General features: G+C 46.0%; 1 protein-coding gene across 3 annotated transcripts in view; it reads right to left on the bottom strand.

The window, feature by feature from the left end:
- abcb6a (ATP binding cassette subfamily B member 6 (LAN blood group) a) overlaps window positions 1–27,524 on the bottom strand; it is a 183,288-nt gene that overhangs the window by 36,081 nt on the left and 119,683 nt on the right. For 2 of the 3 annotated variants that reach the window (XM_067986965.1, XM_067986966.1), the window contains exons 16-18: window positions 17,458–17,632; window positions 15,890–16,002; window positions 11,097–11,191 (exon numbers count right to left, since the gene is read on the bottom strand). In XM_067986965.1, the coding sequence (XP_067843066.1) occupies window positions 11,097–11,191; window positions 15,890–16,002; window positions 17,458–17,632 (383 nt within the window). Of the gene's footprint in view, window positions 1–11,092; window positions 11,192–15,889; window positions 16,003–17,457; window positions 17,633–27,524 lie in introns of those variants that run through there. The other variant, XM_067986967.1, reaches the window with a different exon arrangement.

Here is a 27,524-nt window from a genome sequence, read left to right as displayed (position 1 = left end):
GTACCTGTGGGCCTCTGCTCGCACATAACAGAATAAAATTAAACTAGGCGTCAGCTGTGGCTCAGTGGGTAGCACTCTTGCCTCTGAGTCAGAAGATTGTGGGTTCAAGCCCCAATCCAGAAACTTGAGCATATAATCTAACAAAAAAAATTGATAAAGAGGTACTAGAAAGGCTGGCTGTACTTAAAGTAGACAAGTCACCCGGTCCAGATGGGATGCATCTTAGGTTGTTGAGGGAAGTAAGGGTGGAAATTGCAGAGGTACTGACCATAACCTTCCGAAGATACGGGGGTGGTGCCAGAGGACTGGAGAATTGCAAATGTTACACCCTTGTTCAAAAAAGGGTGCAAGGATAAACCCAGCAACTACAGGCCAGTCAGTTTAACCTTAGTGATGGGGAAACTTTTAGAAATGATAATCCGGGACAGAATTAACAGTCACTTGGACGAGTGTGGATTGATTAGGGAAAGCCAGCATGGATTTGTTAAAGGCAAATCGTGTCTAACTAACTTGATTGAGTTTGTTGATGAGGTAACAGAGGGTAGATGAGGGCAATGCGGCTGATGTGGTGTGTATGGACTTTCAAAAGGCGTTTGATAAAGTGCCGCATGGTAGGCTTCTCATCAAGATTGTGGCCCATGGAATAAAGGGGACAGTAGCGACATGGATACAGAATTGGCTGAGTGACAGGAAACAGAGAGTAGTGATGAACGATTGTTTTTTGGACTGGAGGGAGGTGTACAGTAGTGTTCCCCAGGATCAGTGCTGAGACCACTGCTTTTCTTGATTTATATTAATGACTTGGATTTGGGTGTATAGGGCACAATTTCAAAATTTGCAGATGACACAAAACTTGGAAGGGTAGTAAACAGTGAGGAGGATAGTGATAGACTTCAAGAGGATATAGACAGGCTGGTGGCATGGGCAGACACGTGGCAAATGAAATTTAATGCAGAAAAATGCGAAGTGATACATTTCGGTGGGAAGAACGAGGAGAGGCAATATAAACTAGAGGGCACAACTCTAAAAGGAGCACAGGAACAGAGAGATCTGGGGGTATATGTGCACAAATCGTTGAAGGTGGCAGGGCAGGTTGAGAAAGCCGTTAAAAAAGCATACGGGAATCTGGGCTTTATAAATAGAGGCATAAAGTACAAAAGTATGGAAGTCATGATGAACCTTTATAAAACACTAGTTCGGCCACAACTGGAGTATTGTGTCCAGTTCTGGCCACAGTAATTTAGGAAAGATGTGAAGGCATTAGAGAGGGTGCAGCAGAGATTTACTGGAATGATTCCAGGGATGAGGGGCTTTAGTTACGTGGATAGACTGGAGAAGCTGGGATTATTCTCCTTGGAACAGGTAGGTTCGAGGACAACTTCATGGAATGTATTCGAAATGGTTTCCTAGAACAATATGTCATGGAACCAACCAAGGAACAGGCTATTTTAGACCTTGCATTGTGTAATGAGGCAGGGTTAATTACTAATCTCACAGTAAAAGAACCTCTGGGGAACAGCGATCATAATATGACAGAATTTCACATTGAGTTCGAGAGTGACATACTTAAGTCAGAAACTAGTATCTTTAACTTAAATAAAGCCAGTTACACAGTTTGAGGGTCGAGTTGTCAAAGGGTAGATTGGGAAATTAAATTGAAGAGTATGACAGATGAAAACCAATGGCAAACATTTGAAGAAATATTTCAATATTCTCAACAAGTATACATTCCATTGAGAAATAAAAACTCCATGGGAAAAGTGATCCACCTGTAGCTAACTAAAGAAGTTAAGGATAATATTAGATTAGAAGAGGCCTACAATGTTACCAAGAAGAGTAATAAGCCTGGGGATTGGGAGAGTTTTAGAAACCAGCAAAGGACGACCAAAAAATTGATATAAAGGGAGGAAGTAGAATATGAAAGTAAACTAGCAAGAAATATAGAAACGGATTGTAAGAGCTTCTACAAATATGTAAAAAGAAAAAGAGTAGCAAAAGTAAACGTTGGTCCCTTAGAGGCTGAGACAGGAGAAATTATAATGGGGAATCAGGAAATGGCAGATGCTTTAAATAAATATTTTGTATCCGTCTTCACAGTTTAGAAGACACAAAAAGCATACAAAAAATAGTGGGGAACCAAGGGGTAAATGAGAGTGAGGAACTTAAAACAATTAATATCATTGGAGAAAAAGTACTGGACAAACTAACAGGACTAAAAGCCGACAAATCCCCTGGACCTGGTGGCCTACATCCGAGGGTTCTAAAAGAGGTGGCTGTAGAGATAATGGATGCATTGGTTATGATCTTCCAAAATTCTTTAGATTCTGGAACGGTCCCAGTGTATTGGAAGGTAGCAAATGTTACCTCGCTATGCAAGGAAGGAGGGAGAAAGAAAACAGGGAACTACAGGCCAGTTAGCCTGACATCGGTCGTCGGGAAAATGTTGGAATCCATTATTAAGGAAGAGGTAACAGCGCAATTAGAAAATCATAATATGATTGGGCAGAGTCAACATGGTTTTATGAAAGGGAAATCGTGCTTGACAAATTTTGAGGATGTAACTAGCAGGGTAGATAAAGGGGAACCAGTGGATATAGTGTATTTGGATTTTCAAAAGGCATTCGATAAGGTGCCACATAAGAGGTTATTACACAAGGTAAGGGCTCATGGGGTTGGGGGTAACATATTAGCATGGATAGAGGATTGGTTAACAGACAGAAAAGAGAGAGTAGGGATAAACAGGTCATTCTCAGGTTGGCAGACTGTAACTAGTGGGGTGCCGGTAGGATCAGTGCTTGGGCCTCAGCTATTTACAATCTATATTAATGACTTAGATGAAGGGACCGAGTGTAATGTTTCCAAGTTTGCTGACGATACAAAGCTAGGTGGGAAAGCAAGCTGTGAGGAGGACACAAAGAGTCTACAAAGGGATATAGACAGGTTCAGTGAGTGGACAAGAAGGTGGCAGATGGAGTATAATGTGGGGAAATGTGAGGTTACTGATTTTGGTAGGAAGCACTGAAAAATAGAATATTTTTTTAAATGGTGAGAAACTATTAAATGTTGGTGTTCGGAGAGACTTGGGTGTCCTCGTACAAGAAACACAAAAAGTTAATATGCAGGTACGGCAAGCAATTAGGAAGGCAAATGGCATGTTGGCCTTTATTACAAGGGGGTTGGAGTACAAGAGGAAGGGAGTTTTGCTACAGTTTTACAGTGCTTTGGTGAGATCTCACCTGGAGAACTCCATACAGTTGTGGTTTCCTTATCTCAGAAAGGATATACTTGCCTTAGAGGCGGTGCAAAGAAGGTTCATTAGATTAATTCCTGGGATGAGAGGGCTGTCCTACGAAGAGAGGATGTGTAGAATGGGCCTATACTCTCTGGAGTTTAAAAGAATGCGAGGTGATCTCATTGAAACATATAAGATTCTGAGGGGGCTTGACAGAGTAGATGCTGAGAGATTGTTTCTCCTGGCTGGAGAGTCTAGAACTAGGGGGCATAGTCTCAGGATAAGGGGTCGGCCATTTAAGACTGATATGAGGAGGAATTTCTACACTAGAGGGTTGTGGATCTTTGGAATTCTCTACCCCAGAGGGCTGTGGATACTCAGTCGTTGAGTATATTCAAGGCTGAGATCGATAGACTTTTGGACTCTAGGGAATCAAGGGATATGGGGATTGGGCGGGAAAGTGGAGTTGAGGTCGAAGATCAGTCATGATCTGATTGAATGGCGGAGCAGGCTCGAGGGGCCGTATGGCCTATTCCTGCTTCTATTGCTTATGTACTTATGGAACAGAGACAGTTGTGAAGAGATTTGATAGAGGTATTCAAAATCATGATGGGACTAGACAGAGTAGATAGAAACGGTTCCCATTGGCGGAAGGGTCAAGAACTAGAGGACATAGATTTAAGGTGATTGGCAAAAGAACCAAAGGTGACATGAGGAAAACTTTTTTACACAGCGAGTGGTTATGATCTGGAACGCACTGCCCAAGGGGGTGGTGGAGGCAGATTCAATCATGGTCTTCAAAAGGGAACTGGATAAGTATTTAAAAGGGAATAATTTGCAGGGCTACGGGGATAGGGCGGGGGAATGGGACTAGCTGGATTGCTCTTGCATAGAGCTGGTGCAGATTCGATGGGCCGAATGGCCTCCTTCCGTGCTGTAACCTTTCTATGATTCCATGACACTCCCAGTGCAGCACTGAGGGAGCACTGCATTGTCAGAGGTGCTGTCTTTCGGATGAGACGTTAAACCGAGGCCCCCTCTGCCCTCTCAGGTGGATGTTAAAAATCCCATGGCACTATTTCAAAAAAGATCAGGGGAGTTCTCTCCAGTATCCTGGCCAATATTTATCCCCTAGTCAACATCACTAAAAAAGATCTTGATGTGCACTAACTGGCTGCTATGTTTCCTACAATACAACAGTGACTACACTTCAAAAGCACTTCATTGGTTGTAAAGTGCATTGAGACATCTTGAGGATTTGAAAGACGCTATATAAAAGTAAGTTCTTTCTCTTGCTGTCTCAAAAATTACCTAGTGCAGATATGAGCCTGAAACCTCGGCAGAAGTGCGGCAGAGAGAGACTTCCACTCGCTGTTTTGGTCTTCCACAACCAGGTCCCAAATCCCAGGGATCGGATCATTTAAATATTTGGGGTGGATGCCTCGTGCCCATAAAGTGGCCCAACCCGCTCTGCCACCGGAAACTCAAAGTGGCACCTTGCAGCTCCGAGAGGGGGATCCCAAGGTGCAGATTGAGCTGGAAAATAGGTCAAATTAATTGTTTTCACCCCTAAAGGGGTCTGTGGCTCCTCTTCCAACGACAACTGATCCCTTCTAGGGTCTGTTGCTGTTTGTCTTCTCTACTGTGGGTCCCATTTAAGGCCCAGAACAGGACCTACTGTTGCTCTCAGCAGGTGTAGGTCCTGCTGAGCCTATTGGAGGCACTTTGGGCAGAACTCCCAGGGCAGTCAAGGAAACACCCTTGGAAATACCCACAAATTTCGAGAGCAGAGTAACTCGGCTGGGCACAAGAAGCTGCCACTGCTCCTGGGGGAAATTTAGAGCAGCAGAAACCCAGCAGATCTCAGATCCTTCCCAAATTGCAACATTCGTCGCCATATCTTTGCTGGAAATCTGTCAAGGAGCGGAATTTAAGTCTGGTGATCCCCCCCATTCTTCAAAAGAAGTTCAAGCTCCACATTCAAATAGGATATTGCTATCATCAGCTGAGACACTGGCCTAGAAATTGGACCCCATCTTTTGGGCGTAAAACGGGGTCAAAGATGATCAATTTCCCATGCTCCAAAGAACCGTGAAATACACTAACTTGGCCTCGGACCATATTCAGGCATCCCAGGCGGCCGCCTTAAATAAGTGTTAGGCCCCTTGCATATGCTAATGCAGAGTCTAATGACCTGTTTAAGGACCCCTCTGCAAAATTAGGTGGAGCATGCATTGGGCTCAGCTTTTCCAGCAATTGCTGCGGCTTAACCAGCAGCCGCCAATGAAAAGGTACGTTTTTATCTATATTTTACCTTTATGTGGAGCCAGGAGGAGCAGGAGTGCTCCTCCCTGCCTGCGATCGCCCCCTCCCACCACCTACCTGAGGGCTACTGCCGGCAAGGCAGCCGGCCCAAATTGGTCCTGGTCAATTTTTGAAGTGTAGTCACTGTTGTAACGTGGGAAACGCGGCAATCAATTTGTACACAGCAAGATCCCACAAACAGCAATGAGATACATGACCAGATAACCTGTTTTAGTGATGTTGGTTGAGGGATAAATATTGGCCCAGAATACCAGGGAGAACTCCTCTGCTCTTCTTCGAAATAGTAACTTTTACCTCAACCTGAAAGGTTTTACGTCCCATCTGAAAGACGGCAACTCCAACAGTGCAGCACTCCCGCAGTACTGCACTGGAGTGTCCGCCTAGATTATGTGCTCAAATCCCTGGAGTGGGGCTCGAACCCACGACCGTAGTGACTCAGAGACGAGCATGCTACCCACTGAGCCACGGCTGATGGTTATACATAGTAGTCCGTAATCAAACAGACATTGCATACACCTTTCCAAATGCATTATTGACTACCTGGAGAGGTGCTTCACCACGACACTTCGTCTTAACACAATTTCTTTGTGGCATTTTTAAGATACTGCAGCAGGTTGCATTTCTTGAGTACGGTTCAGTCAGGGAGACGTCTGCAATAAACTGATGTTGGAAACATCTGCTTCCCACACGGTCAATTATGGCATAAAACAGTCAGCACCTTTCATCAGTCCCAGCAATGTTGATTGTATCAATATGGGGCGTGGTACGATTGAGGCAGACTGAGACAAATAATCCCATCTGGGTTTAACAGATGGGGCACGGGCTCACTGATATTGGATAGGTGTTACAGGGTCAACCCGCAGCCCAGTTGTGCTCCATCATGGAACCTGAGATTTCCTGGACACTGGGACTGGCCAGACGGACTGCAACGGTCATTTCAGGTCTTAATCATTCTTCTTGTTCCTAAGTTGAACTGACACAGGCGGTGGCTGTATTACATTCATATGCAAGGTACCTTTCATTCCCCCACTCACAAAGGGCGGTTGTTCTCCCAGGCATCTTTGCCACTCTTCATCTAACTCTAATCTTCTGGGTATGGTAGTGCAGAGGTTATGGCACTGATCTAGCAACCCAGAGATCATGTGTTCAAACCCTACCATGGCAAGTTCTGAAAATTAATTCAATAATTTATGTGCTGGCATCACAAAAATGACCAAGAAAGCTGTTGGATTGTTGTGAAAACCCAACTGCTTCATTAATGCCCTTCAAGGAAAGGAATCTGCCACCCCTACCCGGTGTGGCCCACACTGATTAGTCCACATTATATGGTTTACTCTTAATGTTGTGTGAAGTGTGAATGGGAATAACATTAGCTGTCGGCCAGTCCTCTGGCACTATTCCCTTTTCTAATGAATTTTTATATATATGTAATAGTGCCTCTGCTATCTCTTCCCTAACTTCTTTTAATATTCAGGCTTGCAATCCATCCGGACCAGGGGTTTTATCCTCTCTAAGTTTGATTAGTTTATCAATTATTCCCCCCCACTTTCTATCTTAAATGTCTTTATATCTTTTTTGATCTCTTCTCCTCATGTCCTGCCCACCTTGTTGGTCTCCCTGGTAAATACTGAGGCAAAGTAATAATTTTAATATTTCTGCCATTTTGCTGTCATTACCTGTGAGTTTGTCGTGTGTATCCCTTAGTGGCCCTATCCCTATCCTGATTTTTCTTTTGTTATTTATGTGTGTGCAGAATACTTCACTATTTCTTGTTATATTCCATGATAATATAATTTCATAGTTTCTCTTTGCCTTCCTAATTGTTTTTTTAAAATTTCTTTCCTAACCTTTTCGTATTCTCTTCTGTCATCCTCTCCTTTATTGTTTATGTACTTAGTGAATGCCTTTTTCTTTAGTTTCAATTTTGACTTTATTTCTTTATTCATCCATGGTGTTTCATTACTGGCTAGTTTGTTCTTGCTTTTTAGTGGGATATATTTCTCCTGGACTCTATTGATCCCCGGTTTTAAATGTTTCCCACTGCTGTTCTATCTTTCTCTATCAGTAAATTTTTCTAGTTTATTATTCCTAGTTCCATTCTCATCCCCTGAAAATCAGCTTTTTTCCAATTTATTACTTTGGTCTTTGTCTTACTTACGTCATTCTCAATCTTTATCTTAAACCGTACTATGTTGTAGTCACTATTGCCTAGATGTTTCCCTACGCTTACTTCTCTTATCTGTTCTGGTACATTTCCCATTATTAGATCCAGCAGTGCTCCTTCTCTTCTTGGGCTTTTTACATTCTGGATAAGGAATGAATCCTGCACATTGTAAAAACTCCATTCCCTGTACCCCTTTACCTACCTCCTCTTGCCAGTTTATTTGGGGGTAGTTAAAATCTCCCGATTATTATTCTAAGTCCTTTACTCATTTCATATATTTGCTTACATATTTCTTCCTCCACCTCCTTTCCACTATTAGGTGGTCTGTAGTATACCTCTATTAACGTGATCAATCCCTTCTTGTCTTTTATTTCAATCCATAGGGATTCTGTTTCTACCCTTCTGTTAGTTATGTTCCTTTTCTCTACTGCCATTATATTATCTCTAATTAGTATGGCTGCTCCACCCCACTTCTTCCTTCCCTATCCTTTCTGATTATGTTATAGCCTGCAATATTTAGATGCCAGTCCTGTCCTTTATGTAGCCATGTTTCATTTATTCCTACTACATCTGGTTCCTCACTATGGATTATTTCCTCCAGTTCCCCCATTGATTCCAAATTTAAAAGTGGAGATAGAATCAGTCCAGGAAACTATAAACCAATTAGCTTAACGTTGGTGGTTGGAAAGATAAAGGAATTCTTACTCAAAGATGTAACAGAAAAACATCTAGAAACTGAAAATATAATAAAGAATAGTCAGCACGGATTTCAAATGCTTGACCAATCTTATTGAATTCTTTGAAGAATTAACGGAAAGGTTACACAAGGAGTAATGCGGTAGATGTAATATATTTGGATTTTCAAAAGGTCTTTGACAAGGTACCGCATATTAGACTCATGACTAAGGTCAGAGCATGTGGAGTCAGGGGACAAGTAGCAGAATGGATAGCAAGCTGGCTATAAAACAGAAAACAGAGAGTAGGGGTTAAAGGTAGTTACTCAGACTGGCAAAAGGTGGGAAGTGGTGTTCCACAAGGATCGGTGCTGGGACCACTGTTATTCACTGTTTACATAAATGATTTGGACTCGGGAATCGGAAGTACAATTTCAAAATTTGCAGACGACACCAAATTGGGGGGTATAGTTAATACCGAGGAGGACTGTGACAAAATACGGGAAGACATTAATAAACTTGCAGAATGGGCGTGTAATTGGCAAATGAATTTCAATATAGATAAGTGTGAGGTATTACATTTTGGTAGGAAGAATAAGGGGGCCACATACTGTTTGGATAGTAAGAGTCTAAATGGGGTAAGAGGAGCAGAGGGATCTGGGGATACACAAATAACTAAAAATAGGACGCAGTTTAATAAGGCCATAAAAAAGCAAACCAAGTATTGGGGTTCATTTCTAGAGAGATAGAACTTAAAAGCAGAGAAGTTATGTTAAATTTGCATAAAACTTTGGTTAGACCGTACTTGGAGTAATGTGAACAGTTCTGGTCTCTATATTATAAAAAGGATATAGAAGCACTGTAGAAGGTGCAAAAAAGATTTATTAAGATGAGACCAGAACTGAGGGATTATACCTATCAGGAAAGATTGAGCAAGCTGGGGCTCTTTTCTCTAGAAAAGAGAATATTGAGGGGTGACCTGATAGAGGTCTTTAAGATTATGAAAGGGTTCGATAGGGTAGACGTAGAGAAGATGTTTCGACTTGTGGGGGAGACCAGAACTAGGGGCCATAAATATAAGATAGTCACTAATAAATCCAATAGGGAATTCAGGAGAAACTTCTTTACCCAGAGAGTGGTTAGAATGTAGAACTCGCTACCACAAGGAGTAGTTGAGGCGACTAGCATAGGTGCATTTAAGGGGAAGCTAGATAAACACATGAGGGAGAAGGGAATAGAAGGATATGCTGATAGGGTTAGATGGAGTAGGGAGGGAGGAGGCTCATACGGAGCATAAACACAGGTACAGACCAGTTATGTGGAGCATAAACACTGGTATAGACCAGTGGGGCTGAATGGCCTGTTTCTGTGTAATTCTATGAAGTGGACTAGCAAGTTGTTTGTACAAACAATTGCTACGTAGAATGGGGCCCACCACCAGCTTCTCTGGAAATTAAGGATGGACAATAAATTTTTTTTTCCCCACATCCCAAGAACAAACAAACACAATCATTGCATTTTCAAGAACAGTTTGTTTTTACAGTATGAACCTTCTTTCAGTTTGAAGCCGAGATCCAAATAGAACTGAATTTCTCAGTAGGCTCAACAGTCACAAGGCCAATGCTTGGACTGTCAGAAGCACCCAAGAATTTTACTTGGATTTCCCACCAAAATCTTAGGCTAAAATGCCAGTCCTGACCTTTACCTTCTTTCACTTGGTGTTAGTTCTATTGTGGCAGCGTTACAGTTAAAATTCTCAATTTGTCCTGTTAACACATGTGCACCAAAAAATGAAAATCTCACAACGCAATGAAACAAATGATGTCAATGGGACCCTGGCTGCATTTTAATCCGGGGCTGAGCGGGGAAGTCTCTACAGTCCTTCCCATTCCGTTCCCTTCTACAGATCATTGACCCTCTCCACTCATGATCCAACTCTCATCGACTTTTTTGTACACCCTCAGTGCTCACAACTTCCAGTTCTCTCACAGCTCAGTGGTTGAATCACCACCACCTCGATCTCCTCCATGCCCTCTGATGGGCCAAAGAAAGTCTAGATTCTTTCAATTCTTCAGACTATTTTGTTACATTTTTTGCAAGTCCAACCAACAGTTTCCCCTTCTTACCTTTGACAGCTCCACCTATAGTCCTTCTTCATTTATTGACCCTCTTGGCCTATCACTTACCCATTGAGCTATACATTCAAAACTGATGGGGATATTAAAATAGTCTTGATAGAAGCACTAATTTAGCATTTCCAACAGCAGTAATTGGTATCTCTGAGCAGGACTGCAGTTCACTTTGGAAAACTAAAGAAATTGATTTTTTTTTATTCGTTCACGGGATGTGGGCGTCGTTGGCAAGGCCGGCATTTATTGCCCATCCCTAATTGCCCTCGAGAAGGTGGTGGTGAGCCGCCTTCTTGAACCGCTGCAGTCCGTGTGGTGACGGTTCTCCCACAGTGCTGTTAGGAAGGGAGTTCCAGGATTTTGACCCAGCGACAATGAAGGAATGGCGATATATTTCCAAGTCGGGATGGTGTGTGACTTGGAGGGGAACGTGCAGGTGGTGTTGTTCCCATGCGCCTGCTGCTCTTGTCCTTCTAGGTGGTAGAGGTCGCGGGTTTCCCCCTAACTGAGGCAACTCGAATAACATTGGAGTTTGACTATAAATCCCGAATCAATCTTTCCTACAGTATTACCTGTGAGCTACAACGATCGTGGTCCTGTTGGTACACACTTTGGCCAGGGAGGCCTGAATGTTCCTTTCAGTTTGCGTGTCTAAAGCAGATGTGGCCTGTTCAAATACAAGAAAGGCAATCACTTATAACATTAAAACAGGACAGCGGAAAAATTCACAGGCAAGGTAGCTGACGTCCAACTGACAAATAGGTTCAACTGAGCCAAGGCAGCAACTATTCCCAACCTACATCTGTCTGTTCGAACATTTTGCCAGATATTTTATACAATCTTGTTCTTTTGGTCTGGAGACCATCTAGGTCCTTCAAGCATAGATATTTTCCCTAAATAATTGAAATCAGTAGCTCTACACACACTATATGACATCTTAGCATGCACAGACGGGGAGCTAACCCTAACCCTACACATGTAGGTCAATTACAAAGATCACAAACCCATTGAGCTCATCCATTGTGCAATCTCCGCCTCTCTCTCCTCCTTTAAGGCACTGTTTAAAATCTACCTCTTTGACCAAGCTTTTGGTCACCTGTCCTAATATCTCCTTCTTTGACTCTGTCAATTTTTGGCTGATTACACTCCTGTGAAGCACCTTGGGACGTTTTACTACGTTAAAAGCGCTATGTAGATACAAATTGTTGTCCGTGTGTCTTTAGGGTTAGCGTATGCAACTGACTCAGGTTATGTGTTTGAAAACAAAGCATAGAACAAGAATAGGCCACACAGTTCATCCTGAGGAGAACTTACAACTTGTGCTAATATGGACTTCACCCTAATTGGTCAGATGGCCCACAATTGGCCTATGTGGCATTCTACATTCCTCAGTAATTTTTTGAGGAGGTAACAAGGAGGGTCGATGAGGATACTGCATTTGATGTAGTCTACACGGATTTTAGCAAGGCTTTTGACAAGGTCCTACATGGCAGACTGGTCAGAAAAGTACAAGCTCATGGGATCCAAGGGAAAGTGGCAAGTTGGATCCAAAACTGGCTCAATGGCAGGAAGCAAAGGGTAATAGATGGTGGGTGTTTTTGTGACTGGAAGGCTGTTTCCAGTGGGGTTCCGCAGGGCTCAGTACTAGGTCCCTTGATATTTGTGACATATATTAATGATATGGACTTAAATGATTAAGACGTTTGCAGATGATACAAAAATTGGCCGAGTGGTTGATAGTGAGGAGGAAAGCAGTAGAGTGCAGGAAGATATCAACGGACTGGTCAGGTGGGCAGAAAATTGGCAAATGGAATTCAAACTGGAGAGGTGTGAGGTAATGCATTTGGGGAGGGCAAACAAGGCAAGGGAATACACAATAAATGGGAGGATACTGAAAGGTGTAGAGGAAGTGAGGGACCTTGGAGTGCATGTCCACAGATCCCTGAAGGTAACAGGACAGGTAGATAAGGTGGTTAAGAAGGCATATGGAATACTTTCCTTTATTAGCTGAGGCATAAAATATAAGAGCAGGGAGGTTATGCTGGGACTGTACAAAACACTGGTTAGGCCACAGCTTGAGTATAGTGTACAGTTCTGGTCACCACATTACAGGAAGGATATAATTGCACTAGAGACGTTACAGAGGAGATTTACAAGGATGTTGCCAGTACTGGAGAATTTTTGCTATGAGGAAAGATTGGATAGGCTGGGATTGTTCTCTTTGGAACAGAGGAGGCTGAGGGGTGATTTAATTGAGGTGTATAAAATTATGAGGGGCCTAGAGTGGATAGGGAGGACCTATTTCCCTTAGCAGAGAGGTCAATAACCAGGGGGCATAGATTTAAATTGATTGGTAGAAGGATTAGAGGGGAGCTGAGGAAAATTTTTTTCACCCAGAGGGTGGTGGGGTCTGGAACTCGCTGCCTGAAAGGGTGGTAGAGGCAGAAACCCTCAGCTCATTTAAAAAGTACCTGGATGTGCACCTGAAGTGCCGTAACCTACAAGGCTACGGACTAAGTGCTGGAAAATGGGATTAGGCTGGGTGGCTCATTTACGGCCGGCGCGGACACAATGGGCCAAATGGCCTCCTTCTGTGCCGTAACTTTCTATGATTCTATGAGCAACCCAATGAACTTCTCTGGCACCTTCCTTTCAGCTGCTAAACAACAACTTGCGTTTATATCGTGACTTTAACGTAGAAAAACGTCCCAATGTGCTTCAGAGGTGTAGTCATAGAATCATAGAATGATTACAGCACAGAAGGAGACCATTCGGCCTGTTAAGTCCGTGCCAGCTCTCTGCAAGAGCAATCCAGCTAGTCCCACTCCCCCACCATCCCTGTAGCCCTGCAAATGTTTTACTTTCAAGTACTTATCCAGTTCCCTTTTGAAGGCTATGATTGAATCTGCCTCCACCACCCCCTCAGGCAGTGCATTCCAGATCTTAACCACTCGCTGTGTAAAAAAGTTTTTCCTCATGTCACCTTTGGTTCTTTTGCCAATCATCTTAAATCCATGTCCTCTGGTTCTTGACCCTTCCGCCAATGGGAACAGTTTCTCTCTATCTACTCTGTCTAGACCCTTCATGATTTTGAATACCTCTATCAAATCTCCTCGCAACCTTCTCTGCTCTAAGGAGAACAACCCCAGCTTCTCCAGTCTATCCACATAACTGAAGTCCCTCATCCCTGGAATCATTCTGGTAAATCTCTTTTGCACCCCCTCCAAGGCCTTCACATCTTTCCTAAAGTGTGGTGCCCAGAACTGGACACAATACTCCAGTTGTGGCTGAATCAGTGTTTTATAAAGGTTCATCATAACTTCCATACTTTTGTACTCTATGCCTCTATTTATAAAGTCCAGGATCCTGTATGTTTTTGTAACCGCTTTCTCAACCTGCCCTGCCACCTTCAACGATTTGTACATATATACCCCCAGATCTCTGCTTTTGCACCCCTTTTAGAGTTGTACCCTTTAGTTTATATTGCCTCTCCTCGTTCTTCCTACCAAAATGTATCATTTTGCACTTTTCTGCATTAAATTTCATCTGCCACGTGTCCGCTCATTCCACCAGCCTGTCTATTTCCTCTTGAAGTCTATCACTATCCTCCTCACAGTTCACTACACTTTCAAGTTTTGTGTCATCTGCAAATTTTGACCAAAAAAAAATGGATGCTTAGACAAAGAGGATATATTAGGAAGGGTGACCAAAAGCTTGGTCAAAGAGGTGGATTTTAAAGAGGGCATTAAAGGAGGAGCGGTAGAGATGCAGAGAGGTTTAGGGAGGGAATTCCAGAGCTTAAGTCTTAGATTGGCTGAAGGCACACCCGCCAATGGTGGGGCGAAGGGAACGGGGATACACAAGAGGCCAGCGTTAGAGAAATGGAGGGTTCGGCGGAGGGGGGTGTGGGTGGTGGGTTGTAGGGCTGGAGAAGGTTACGGAGATAGGGAGGTGCATGGCCACGGATGGATCTAAACACCAGGACACAAATTTTAAATCTGAGGCCCTTGGATCCGGAGGCCAACGTAGGTAGCTCAGCAAGGATGGGACGTGGCGAGTGAGCAGCAGTTAGTGTAGATTCGAATACGGAAGCAGAGTTTTGGATGAGCTAAAATTTATGGAGGGTGGAAAATGGGATTTCGGCCAGGAGAGCATTGGAATAGCCGAGTCTGGAGGTGATGAAGGTATGGATGAGGGTTTCAGCAGCAGATGGCTGAGGCAGGGATAGAGTCAGGCGACGTGATGGAGAGTATATGGGTTCGGAAGCTCAGCTCAGGGTTGAATATGAAAGTGAGACTGTGAATAGTGTGGTTCAGCCCGATACAATAGGGAGGGGGATGAAATCAGTGGCAAGGGTACAGAGTATGTGGCAGGGCCGAAGAGGAAATTATGGCTCATCTGGGACTGGATATTGGACAAGCAGTGTGACAACACAGGGGCAGTGGAGGGGTTGGGAGAGGCGGTGGAGAGGTAGATCTGGATGTTGTCAGCGTACATGTGGAAGTCGTCCCCATGTTGTGAACAATGCCGCCGAGGTGCAGTATGTAGATGTGGAAGAGGAGGTGGCCAAGGGCAGATCCAGAGGTAATGGTGCGGGGGCGGGAATCATAGAAGAGAAGCCATTACTGATGGTGCTCTGGCTATGATCGGACAGGTAAGAGTGGAACCAAGTGAGGCAAACCCACTGAGCTGGACAACGGTGGAAAAGTGTTGGAGGAGGATGGTGTGGTCGACATGTTAAGGCTGCAGACTGATCGAAGAGGGCAAGGAAGGATAATGCACCATGCTCACAGTCACAGAGGATGTCATTTGTGTCTCTGATTAGGGCCGTTTCAGTGCTGTAATGGGGCGGAAACCTGATTGGAGGTTTCAAACATGCAGTTGCAGGAAAGTTGGGCACGGAGTCGGGAGGCAACAACATGTTCAAGAACTTCGAAGAGGAAAGGGAGGTGGGAGATAGGTAGTTTGAAAAAACAGAGGGGTTGAGGGTGGGATCTTTTGAGGATGGGGATGATGGCGATGGTTTTGAAAGCAAGGAGGACAGAACCTGAGGAGAGTGAACCATGTACAATGTCAACTAGCATGGGAGCCAGAAAGGGAAGTTGTGACTTAATCTCTTGCCAATAGTGGCACTCCTCCACCAAGCTTAGTCGATCTATTCGTGTAAAACAGTCTTTATCCTTAGTGACATCTTAAGCCCAGATTCATTAACCGCTCACAGTCATGTATCTGGGAGTTTAAATAACAAGCTCTATTATTTCTACTGCAATGTGGTACCAAGAGCTGGTTTGAGCATTCCAGATAATGACTGCAGTTTACATCCCTCAGACTTTATACACTTCCGGTGGTTTTCCTTCTTACGTACCTCATCCAGAAGAATGATCTGAGGTGCCTTCAGGATAGTTCTGGCAATTGCCACTCTTTGTTTCTCTCCTCCACTGAGCTTCAGTCCTCTTTCACCCACTTGCGTATCATAACCTGAAGAACATGTCGTGTTACAAACAGCTGGAGATGGGAATCGCCCCTCTGCCACATGGCAATCTGCACCTTGCATCCAATGCATTCCTCATTCGAATGGGCTCCAGGAAACCCACACAATCTGCTCATTTAGCAGCGAGAACAACTTGCATTTACATACCATCTTTAATGTAGTAAAACATCCCAAGGAGAGTAATCAGACAAAAATTTACACTGAGCCAAATGAGACGACATTAGGACAGGTGACCAAATGCTTGGTCAAAGAGGTTAGAGATAGGGAGGGCCAAGGCCATGGAGGGATTTGAACAGGAGGATTAGAATTTTAAAATGGAGGCGTTCCCAGACAGGGGGCCAATGTAGGACAGCGAGCACAGGGGCAATGGGTGAAACGGGACTTGGTGCGAGTCCTCAGACAGCATTTTGGTCAGCATTTCTGACTGGTTCAGTAGATGCAGCTGTTGAAAGTGAAGAATGGCATATTATTGGTAAAGATAGCATTGTAACTGAGCTGCACAGAGACCAATGTCCCAGGTTTGATTCCCGGTGTGTACTCATCTCACCCAGACTGGTAGAGTCAATGGGGCCGATTTCAATTCGCCAACATCGGTGTTAATGGCCCTTAAATGGGGTCGGTAGACTTACTTCCCCGTTAACGCCGACACTCTGGCCACTGCTATTGGTGCAGGGTCCTACTGCCGGGCGGCCAATGCACTCTCCCGTTTCAGGTGGTTGGCCTCTTTTAATATATAAATCAGAGTCCTATGTTGATTGGCCATTTTAGGGTAGTACTGGTGATAGAGCAGAAAAGGCCCCAAAAAAGGTAAGTGCTCCTCTGGGCCCCACAAAAATAATCTGGGCTGCAGTGACAAGTGTAGTTGTTGTTTTTTGAGAAGTGTGAGAGGGGAGGCATGAGAAACTGGAGAGGCTGTGCATCAGCAATCCCCTCCCTCATGCACAACCTCGAGGGGAAGGGTACTTTTCCTCTATTCAGAAAAGTCTTCTTTATATTCCACTCATGAGAATGGAGGGACTTTGTGGTAGCAGTGTAGGAAAGGTCTTTCTACGTTCAGAGTGGCTCTGCAAATATTGACACAATCCGGGGACCTCCTGTCATAACTTCTGAAAGGCAGTATCTGTCACCCAAAAGGAAACTGCGCTATCATCAGAAGAAATATTTATCAGCTTGCAGTAACAGAAATAACATGCTAGCAGTCAACAAGTATAGAAATCTGATCACCTTAAGGACTCACAGAGATGCCCTCCGGGGACCCCGTCAGAAGCCCTCCGGGGACCCCGTCAGAAGCCCTCCTGGACCTCCCCCTCACTGGTTCCAGAGATACCAGTTTGAAAAACCGTGCTACCTTCAACCAAGGGCTTTTAGAAGCAGTGATTTGGTACAAAGTGTCTCTCCCCATCTCCCCACTGAATAAACCAAGGCAAAACACAGCCTCTTACCATCGGGAAAAGTTATTATTCGCTCGTGAATATCGGCTGCTCGAGAGGCCTCCTCCACCTCCTCGTCGCTGGCGGTCACTCTGCCGTACCGGATGTTGTTCCTAATGGTGTCATTGAAGAGAACGGTATCCTGGGGCACTACCCCGATGTGTGATCGCAGAGAGCTCTGCTTCACCTGGGGAGGAAATCAGGCTTTTCAGAAGAAGCCTCAGCACATGAGAGAAGATGCAACTCATCTCATCAAACTTGGGGAACACATAATAAAGAAAAAGACTTGCATTTATACAGCGCCTTTCACAATCTCAGGACATCCCACAGCGCTTTACAGTAAAATGAAGTACTTTTTGAAGTGTAGTCAAAGTCATAATTTAGGAAACACGGCAGCCGATTTGCGCAGAGCAAGATCCAAACAGCAATATGACGATGAATAGATAAGATGTTGGTTGAGGGACAAATATTGACTCAGGACACAGGGGAGAACTCCTCTGCTCTTCTTCGAATAGTACTGTGGGATCTTTTACATCCATGAGAGGGCAGACAGTGCCTCAGTTTAATGTCTCATCTGAAAGACAGCACCTCTGATAGTGCAGCACTCCCTCAGTATTGCACTGGAGTGTCAGCCTAGATTATGCGCTCAAGTTTCTGTAGTGGGACTTGAACTCACAACCTTCTGACTCAGAGGCGAGGGTGCTACCCACTAAGCCATGGCTGACACCTGGAGGGGGATTTTAACCCTTAACAACGGGTGGGAAGTTAAAATAATAGAATTTTGCAGCGTGATCATAACCTGGCCTCAACGTGCCCACTTAACGGAGGCGGGTTGGTCAGTGAAATCTTTTAAGGAGGTTGCGTGCCTTTATTTTGCCAAAATTTTTATTTTTAACCCATAGAGGCTGGGTTCCCCGGGCCATGGGATACCCAGCAGTAAAAGGAGGTGAGAAGAGACGGATCCATGAGGTAAGTGCATTCACATTACTGCTTGTGGGCCAGGAGAAGCAGGAATGCTTCCCCCCAGCTCCCGCAAGTTAACCTCTCTAATCCCCCTGCCGATCTCCGTCTCCCCCTCACCCTTGCAATCTCTGACTCACCCCCCCAGCTCGTGATCTGACTCATCCCAATCATGTCCAACTGCTCACTCCCCAACTCCCCCCATGATGTCTGACCCCCACCCCTCACCGCGATCAGCACCTCCGTCCAAATCCTGAAGACCCCGATTGCTCCCCTGCGCACCCCCCCCTACAACTCCAAACTCCGACTTACCTTCCATCTGCTCCCTGGCTGCTTTCGCACCCAATAGGCAGCCAGCCTGTCAGTCAAGCTGGCTGTCGGGCAGGAAACCTTATGAAAAATTTTACAACAGGTCCTACTATTAAATTCGGTAGGACCTGAGGGGAACCCTTACTTACGGGTTTCCTGTCGGCAAACCATCCCCACCACGTTAATATCGGGGCCCTAATGTCAGCTGCTGTGGACTCTTCCTAGTTTGTTTCCTCTCCTCCCACCCAGGAGACATGGGGGCTCTTTGCTGGGCCAAAGATGGGTATGGTAGTGTAGCGTTTGTGTTACTGGACCAGTAATCCAGAGGTCTGGACTAATAATCCAGCAGTCTGGACTAATAATCCAGCAACTTTGAGTTCAAATCCCACCGTGGCAGTTTGAGAATTCAAATTCAGTTAAAAAAAAATTGGAAATAAAAAGCTGGTATCAGTAAAAGTGACCATGAAGTTGTAGGATCATTGTAAAATCACAACTGGTTCACTACTGTCCTTCAGAGAAGGAAACATGCCGTCCTTACCTGGTCTGGCTTATATGTGACTCCAGTCCCACACCAATATGGTTGACTCTTAACTGCATTCTAAAGTCTAGCACACCACTCAGTTGTATTAAACTGCTACAATACCACATGGATTGCAGCGGTTCAAGAAAAAGGCCCACCAGCACCATCTCAGGGCAACTAGGGGTGCCTAATAAATACCGGCCTTGCCAACGACGCCAACATAGAATCATATAGCACAGAAGGAGGCCATTCGGCCTATCGTGCCTGTGCCAGCTCTTTGAAAGAGTTCTCCAATTAATCCCACTCCCTGTTCTTTGCCCATAGCCCTGCAAATTTCTCCTATTCAAGTAACAGCCTGATCAACTTGACCTGTTACCTTCAAAGTCCTGTGTATATGAACCCCCAGGTCTCACTAAACCTGCACCCGCTCTGAAATTGTACCATATAATTTATATTGCCTCTCCTCATTTTTCCTTCCAAAATTCATCACTTTACACTTCTCTGCATTAAATTTCATCTGCCATGCTCAGTTACTCAAAAGGAAACAGCGTTATCATTGTAAGAAATGTCACCATTTCACCAGTCTGTCCACGTCCTCCTCACTGTTTACTACATCCAGAGAATGAATAAAGCAAAGTTACAAGGGTGCCCTCTTGCCCAAATAGCAAAGGTCAGTAGGCTACAACTGTGTGACCCTGTCCTCACCCAACATCCACATGCAATCACTTTTTTTATTCGTTCACGGGATGTGGGCGTCGCTGGCAAGGCCAGCATTTATTGCCCATCCCTAATTGCCCTCGAGAAGGTGGTGGTGAGCCGCCTTCTTGAACCGCTGCAGTCCGTGTGGTGACGGTTCTCCCACAGTGCTGTTAGGAAGGGAGTTCCAGGATTTTGACCCAGCGACAATGAAGGAACGGCGATATATTTCCAAGTCGGGATGGTGTGTGACTTGGAGGGGAACGTGCAGGTGGTGTTGTTCCCATGTGCCTGCTGCTCTTGTCCTTCTAAGTGGTAGAGGTCGCGGGTTTGGGAGGTGCTGTCGAAGAAGCCTTGGCGAGTTGCTGCAGTGCATCCTGTGGATGGTGCACACTGCAGCCACAGTGCGCCGGTGGTGAAGGGAGTGAGTGTTTAGGGTGGTGGATGGGGTGCCAATCAAGCGGGCTGCTTTATCTTGGATGGTGTCGAGCTTCTTGAGTGTTGTTGGAGCTGCACTCATCCAGGCAATCACACTCCTGACTTGTGCCTTGTAGATAGTGGAAAGGCTTTGGGGAGTCAGGAGGTGAGTCACTCGCCGCAGAATACCCAGCCTCTGACCTGCTCTCGTATCCACAGTATTTATATGGCTGGTCCAGTTCAGTTTATGGTCAATGGTGACCCCCAGGATGTTGATGGTGGGGGTTCGGCGATGGTAATGCCGTTGAATGTCAAGGGGAGGTGGTTAGACTCTCTCTTGTTGGAGATGGTCATTGCCTGGCACTTATCTGGCGCGAATGTTACTTGCCACTTATGAGCCCAAGCCTGGATGTTGTCCAGGTCTTGCTGCATGCGGGCTCGGACTGCTTCATTATCTGAGGGGTTGCGAATGGAACTGAACACTGTGCAGTCATCAGCGAACATCCCCATTTCTGACCTTATGATGGAGGGAAGGTCATTGATGAAGCAGCTGAAGATGGTTGGGCCAAGGACACTGCCCTGAGGAACTCCTGCAGCAATGCCCTGGGGCTGAGATGATTGGCCTCCAACAACCACTACCATCTTCCTTTGTGCTAGGTATGACTCCAGCCACTGGAGAGTTTTCCCCCTGATTCCCATGGACTTCAATTTTACTAGGGCTCCTTGGTGCCACACGGTCAAATGCTGCCTTGATGTCAAGGGCAGTCACTCTCACCTCACCTCTGGAATTCAGCTCTTTTGTCCATGTTTGGACCAAGGCTGTAATGAGGTCTGGAGCTGAGTGGTCCTGGCGGAACCCAAACTGAGCATCGGTGAGCAGGTTATTGGTGAGTAAGTGCCGCTTGATAGCACTGTCGACGACACCTTCCATCACTTTGCTGATGATTGAGAGTAGACTGATGGGGCGGTAATTGGCCGGATTGGATTTGTCCTGCTTTTTGTGGACAGGACATACCTGGGCAATTTTCCACATTGTCGGGTAGATGCCAGTGTTGTAGCTGTACTGGAACAGCTTGGCTAGAGGCGCAGCTAGTTCTGGAGCACAAGTCTTCAGCACTACAGCTGGGATGTTGCCAGTGCACTCAGCCGTTTCTTGATATCACATGGAGTGAATCGAATTGGCCGAAGACTGGCTTCCGTGATGGTGGGGGTATCGGGAGGAGGCTGAGATGGATTATCCACTCGGCACTTCTGGCTGAAGATGGTTGCAAACGCTTCAGCCTTGTCTTTTGCACTCACGTGCTGGACTCCGCCATCATTGAGAATGGGGATGTTTGCAGAGCCTCCTCCTCCCGTTAGTTGTTTAATTGTCCACCACCATTCACGACTGGATGTGGCAGGACTGCAGAGCTTTGATCTGATCCGTTGGTTGTGAAATCGCTTAGCTCTGTCTATAGCATGTTGCTTCCGCTGTTTAGCATGCATGTAGTCCTGAGTTGTAGCTTCACCAGGTTGGCACCTCATTTTTAGGTACGCCTGGTGCTGCTCCTGGCATGCTCTTCTACACTCCTCATTGAACCAGGGTTGATCCCCTGGCTTGTTGGTAATGGTAGAGTGAGGAATATGCCAGGCCATGAGGTTACAGATTGTGCTGGAATACAATTCTGCTGCTGCTGATGGCCCACAGCGCCTCATGGATGCCCAGTTTTGAGCTGCTAGATCCGTTCTGAATCTATCCCATTTAGCACGGTGGTAGTGCCACACAACACGTTGGATGGTGTCCTCAGTGCGAAGACGGGACTTTATCTCCACGAGGGCTGTGCGGTGGTCACTCCTACCAATACTGTCATGGACAGATGCATTTGCGACAGGTAGATTGGTGAGGATGAGGTCAAGTAAGTTTTTCCCTCGTGTTGGTTCGCTCACCACCTGCCGCAGGCCCAGTCTAGCAGCTATGTCCTTCAGGACTCGGCCAGCTCGGTCAGTAGTGGTGCTACCGAGCCACTCTTGGTGATGGACATTGAAGTCCCCCACCCAGAGTACATTTTGTGCCCTTGCTACCCTCAGTGCTTCCTCCAAGTGGTGCTCAACATGGAGGAGGACTGATTCATCAGCTGAGGGAGGACGGTAGGTGGTAATCAGCAGGAGGTTTCCTTGCCCATGTTTGACCTGATGCCATGAGATTTCATGGGGTCCAGAGTCAATGTTGAGGACTCCCAGGGCCACTCCCTCCTGACTGTATATCACTGAACCGCCACCTCTGGTGGGTCTGTCCTGCCGGTGGGACAGGACATACCCAGGGATGGTGATGGCAGAGTCTGGGACGTTGGCTGAAAGATATGATTCTGTAAGTATGGCTATGTCAGGCTGTTGCTTGACTAGTCTGTGGGACAGCTCTCCCAATTTTGGCACAAGTCCCCAGATGTTAGTAAGGAGGACCTTGCAGGGTCGACTGGGCTTGGTGTTTTGCCGTTGTCATGTCCGGTGCCTAGTGGTCTGATGCCGGGTGGTCCGTTTTATTCTTATTATGACTTTTCGTAGCGAGATTTTACAACTGAGTGGCTTGCTAGGCCATTTCAGAGGGCAATTAAGAATCAACCACATTGCTGTGGGTCTGGAGTCACATATAGGCCAGACCGGGTAAGGACGGCAGGTTTCCTTCCCTAAAGGACATTAGTGAACCAGATGGGTTTTTACGACAATCCGGTAGTTTCATAGCCATCATTACTGATACTAGTATTTTAATTCCAGATTTTTATTTAATTAATTGAATTTAAATTCGCCAGCTGCCGTGGCGGGATTTGAACTCATGACTCTGGATTTTAGTCCAGGCCTCTGGATTACTAGCCCAGTAACATAACCACTTAGTGGTTATGTTACTGGGTACTTTCTACCAGGGGTCACTGAATTGGAAGTGGGTACCCTGGGCACATTACCCCTTCCTAACTCAGGAATACTAAATCCAACTACACCACTCCCTGCTGCCGCCCAGCTGAGATCAAAGGACAGAGACTAAACCTGGAACCTCCTTGATCTGTACGTTCCATTTACTCGCTGGCTAAACCCATTTAGCTTGGTTCACCCTAGTCTATTACAGTCAACACCGATCAAATAGTCTTTTCAAAGAGTCAGGTACCACCCAGGGTGACTTTAGGCAACAAAGTATTTGTCTACTCATCACTGAAATTAAAAAGCACTTAACAGATATTCGACAAAGCTGGATGACTGGTGAATGAAATTCATAGAATCTTACAGCATAGAAGGCAGCCATTCAGCCCATTGTGCCTGTGCCGGTTCCGTGAAAGAGCTATCCAATTAGTCCCACTTCCCTGTTCTTTCCCCATAGCCCTGCAAATTTTTCCTTTTCAAATATATATTTAGGTTGGTGCCTCTACAGATCCAGGGAAGGGTGGGGGTGGATGAGGTTGGTTAATGCAGTGTTTGTGATCCTCAGGGAATCTGTGAAGCAGTTCAAATTATTCAAAGAATAATAAAAAAGAACAGTGGAACCATTTGCAGGAGCTTTGCACATATGGAGGCTGGTGTCGGATATACATCAAGTATTTGCAGCTCCTCCTGACTGGCCATTTTGCACCCATCACTAAGATTAACATCAAGGAGCCAGAGTGTCAGATCAGCTCCTTTTTTTTAAAAAATAGCATCCCGGCCCCTCCAGCTGCTTGAGGCTGCTCACAACTCTCTGATCATCCCCGTGCAGCAAGGACGCCTAGGGCACAGGCAAAGAGCTCTTGGTAATGAGTCCCAGGTGAGGGAAGGACATGAAAAGGATGGTAATTTGGGGACTGACTCGGACCTGCTGCAGTAATGGGTGCAGCTCCAAGGGTGGAGATTCTGTCCAGAAAATGAGGCCTTTCAACGGCAGCTTTTGTGATGGTTCAAATGGAACACAGTTACTCATCCCGCACACACATTAAAAACTCAGCACATGGGAGTTTCCCAAACTTATCCTATGTCCAAAAGCATACCACCGACATCTTGCATTTATATAGCGCCTTTAACATAGTAAAACGTCCCAAGGCGCTGCACAGGAATATAATCAAATAAAATTTGACACCGAGCCACATAAGGAGACATTAGGGCAGGTGACCAAAAGCTTGGTCAAAGAGGTAGTATTAAAGGAGGAGAGCGGGTAGAGAGGTGGAGAGGTTTGAGAGAGCAAACTCCAGAGCCAGGCAGCTGAAGGCACGCTTATAAAGCAGTTTTAAATCTAGGAAGCCCTTTGTTTTGACAGCTTTCTCTGATTCTCTGGGATAGTTGGTTTTTCTCTCTCCTCTCCTAAAGGCACTGACCCCCCCAGGGATGCAGTTGGTTTCTCTCTCTCCTCTCCTAAAGGTGCTGACTCCCCCTGGGATACAGTTGGTTTCTCTCTCTCCTCTCCTGAAGGCACTGACTCCCCCTGGGATACAGTTGGTTTCTCTCTCTCCTCTCCTGAAGGCACTGACTCCCCCTGGGATACAGTTGGTTTCTCTCTCTCCTCTCCTGAAGGCACTGACTCCCCCTGGGATACAGTTGGTTTCTCTCTCTCCTCTCCTGAAGGCACTGACTCCCCCTGGGATACAGTTGGTTTCTCTCTCTCCTCTCCTAAAGGTGCTGACTCCCCCTGGGATACAGTTGGTTTCTCTCTCTCCTCTCCTGAAGGCACTGACTCCCCCTGGGATACAGTTGGTTTCTCTCTCTCCTCTCCTAAAGGTGCTGACTCCCCCTGGGATACAGTTGGTTTCTCTCTCTCCTCTCCTGAAGGCACTGACTCCCCCTGGGATACAGTTGGTTTCTCTCTCTCCTCTCCTGAAGGCACTGACTCCCCCTGGGATACAGTTGGTTTCTCTCTCTCCTCTCCTAAAGGTGCTGACTCCCCCTGGGGTACAGTTGGTTTTTCTCTCTCTTCTCCTGAAGGCACTGACTCCCCCTGGGGTACAATTAGTTTTCTTCTCTTCTCTCCTGAAGGCACTCACTCTCCCTGGGGTATGGTTCATCACCCAGGTAACGGTGTTCGTGGACAGTGACTATTTGACCATGGAGAGTCACAGCCTAGCCGGAATTTGTCCTTACTTGAACTCTATAAACAGCTACACAGACATTCCAGTTGTATTCACTTGATAGTAAATCAAAAGAAAGACTTGGATTTCTATAGCACCTTTCATGACCTTAGAACTCCCCAAAGCGCTTTACAGCCAATGATGTACTTTTAATGTGTAGTCACTGCTATAATGAAGGAAACGCGGAAGCCAATTTGTGCACAGCAAGATCCCACAAACAGCAATGAGATAATGACCAGATAATCTGTTTTAGTGATGTTGGTTGAGTGATAAATATTTGCCAGGGCACTGGGAGAACTCCCCTGCTCTTCTTCGAATAGTGGCCGTAGGATCTTATACATCTACTGAGAGGGCAGATGGAGCCTCGGTTTAATGTCTCATCCGAAAGACAGCACCTCTGACAGTGCAGCACTCCCTCAGTACTGCACTGGGAGTGTCAGCCTAGATTTTTTTGTGGTCAAGGCTCTGGAATGGGGCTTGACCCCACAACCTTCTGACTCAGAGGCGAGAGTGCTACCACTGAGCCACGGCTGACACTAGGAGCAAGAACCCTGGCCAATGCCCTCTCTCCAACCCCAGCCCACAGGCAGCAAGGTTAATTGTAGTGTACCAACTGCTGCTATGGCTGAGATAAGCTAACATCAATCGAGATAGAGAATCAAACTGGAGACAGTGACTTACTGAAATCACACATCAGCGTTTATTTAGTCCATTAAACAAGTGAGCTGCTTTTTGTGGCTTGCTGACCAGTACATTCCGATTAAAAGTAATTTGGGAAAAAAACCTAAAACGCTGAAAATAATGGAAATGAACCTTCCCTTGGAAGAGTAGACCACTAACAGGTGCACAGCTGAGGGGGGACATGATTGAGGTGTACAAAATTATGAGGGGCACAGATAGGATGGATACTAAGGAGCTTTTTCCCTTTGTTGAGGGTTCTATAACAAGGGGACATAGATTCAAGGTAAAAGGCGGGAGGTTTAGAGGGGATTTGAGAAAGAACTTTTTCACCCAGAGGGTGGTTGGAGTCTGGAACTCACTGCCTGAAAGGGTTGTGGAGGCAGGAACCCTCACAACATTCAAGAAGCATTTGGATGAGCACTTGAAATCCCATAGCATACAAGGCTACGGACCAAATGCTGGAATATGGGATTAGATTAGACAGGGCTTGATGGCCGGAGCGGACACGATGGGCCGAAGGGCCTCTATCCGTGCCGTATAACTCTATGACTCTATGACTCTGGTACAGACTGTTCCCCTTTTCAAAAAAACCAGTGGAAAGGAAAAATAAATCACTGCTGAAGTTTACTTAAAAATCACAAAATGAGATTTATTGAAATGTCAGGAATTTGGACGAGCTGATGAAGGTGCACACTACTTCACCCAGTGGAATATTTAATTGTTAAGAGGCGAGTAGTATATCAAATGTAAAGATCTGAATTAGGATGTGCCTGTGATCTTATAACATTGTGGTTGATAAGGAAGCAAAGTGAGTGAAGAGGATCTGTGGTAAGCTCGAGGAGAGGGGAGAGAGAGGGGCGAGCGAGCGAGAGGGGCGAGCGGCGAGCGAGAGGGGGAGGGGCGAGCGAGAGGGGCGAGCGAGAGTGGCGAGCGAGAGGGGCGAGCGAGAGGGGCGAGCGAGAGTGGCGCGCGAGAGGGGCGAGCGAGAGGGGCGAGCGAGAGGGGGAGCGAGCGAGCGAGAGGGGGAGCGAGCGAGAGGGGGAGGAGCGAGCGAGAGGGGAGAGCGAGCGAGAGGGGAGAGCGAGCGAGAGCGAGAGAGAGGGGAGAGAGAGAGAGAGAGAGAGAGAGAGAGGAGAGGAGAGATGAGAAAGAGAGGGGGGAGAGAGGGAAAGAGAGGGGAGAGAGAGAGAAAGAGAAAGAGAGGGGAGAAAGAAAAAAAGAGGGGAGAGAGAAAAAAAGAGGGGAGAGAGAAAAAAAGAGGGGAGAGAGAGAGAGAGAAAAAGAGGGGAGAGAGAGGAGAGAGAGAAAGAGAGGGGAGAGAGAGAGAGGAGGAAGAGAGAGAGGAGGAAGAGAGAGGGGAGAGAAAGAGAGGGGAGAGAGAGAGGAGGAAGAGAGAAAGAGAGGGGAGAGAGAGAGGAGGAAGAGAGAAAGAGAGGGGA

This window comes from Heptranchias perlo, chromosome 7, assembly GCF_035084215.1.
Source record: "Heptranchias perlo isolate sHepPer1 chromosome 7, sHepPer1.hap1, whole genome shotgun sequence".
NCBI classification, from domain to species: domain Eukaryota; kingdom Metazoa; phylum Chordata; class Chondrichthyes; order Hexanchiformes; family Hexanchidae; genus Heptranchias; species Heptranchias perlo.
The sequence above is the reverse complement of the archived record's forward strand: the minus strand, read 5'-3'. Positions and strand labels throughout refer to the sequence as shown.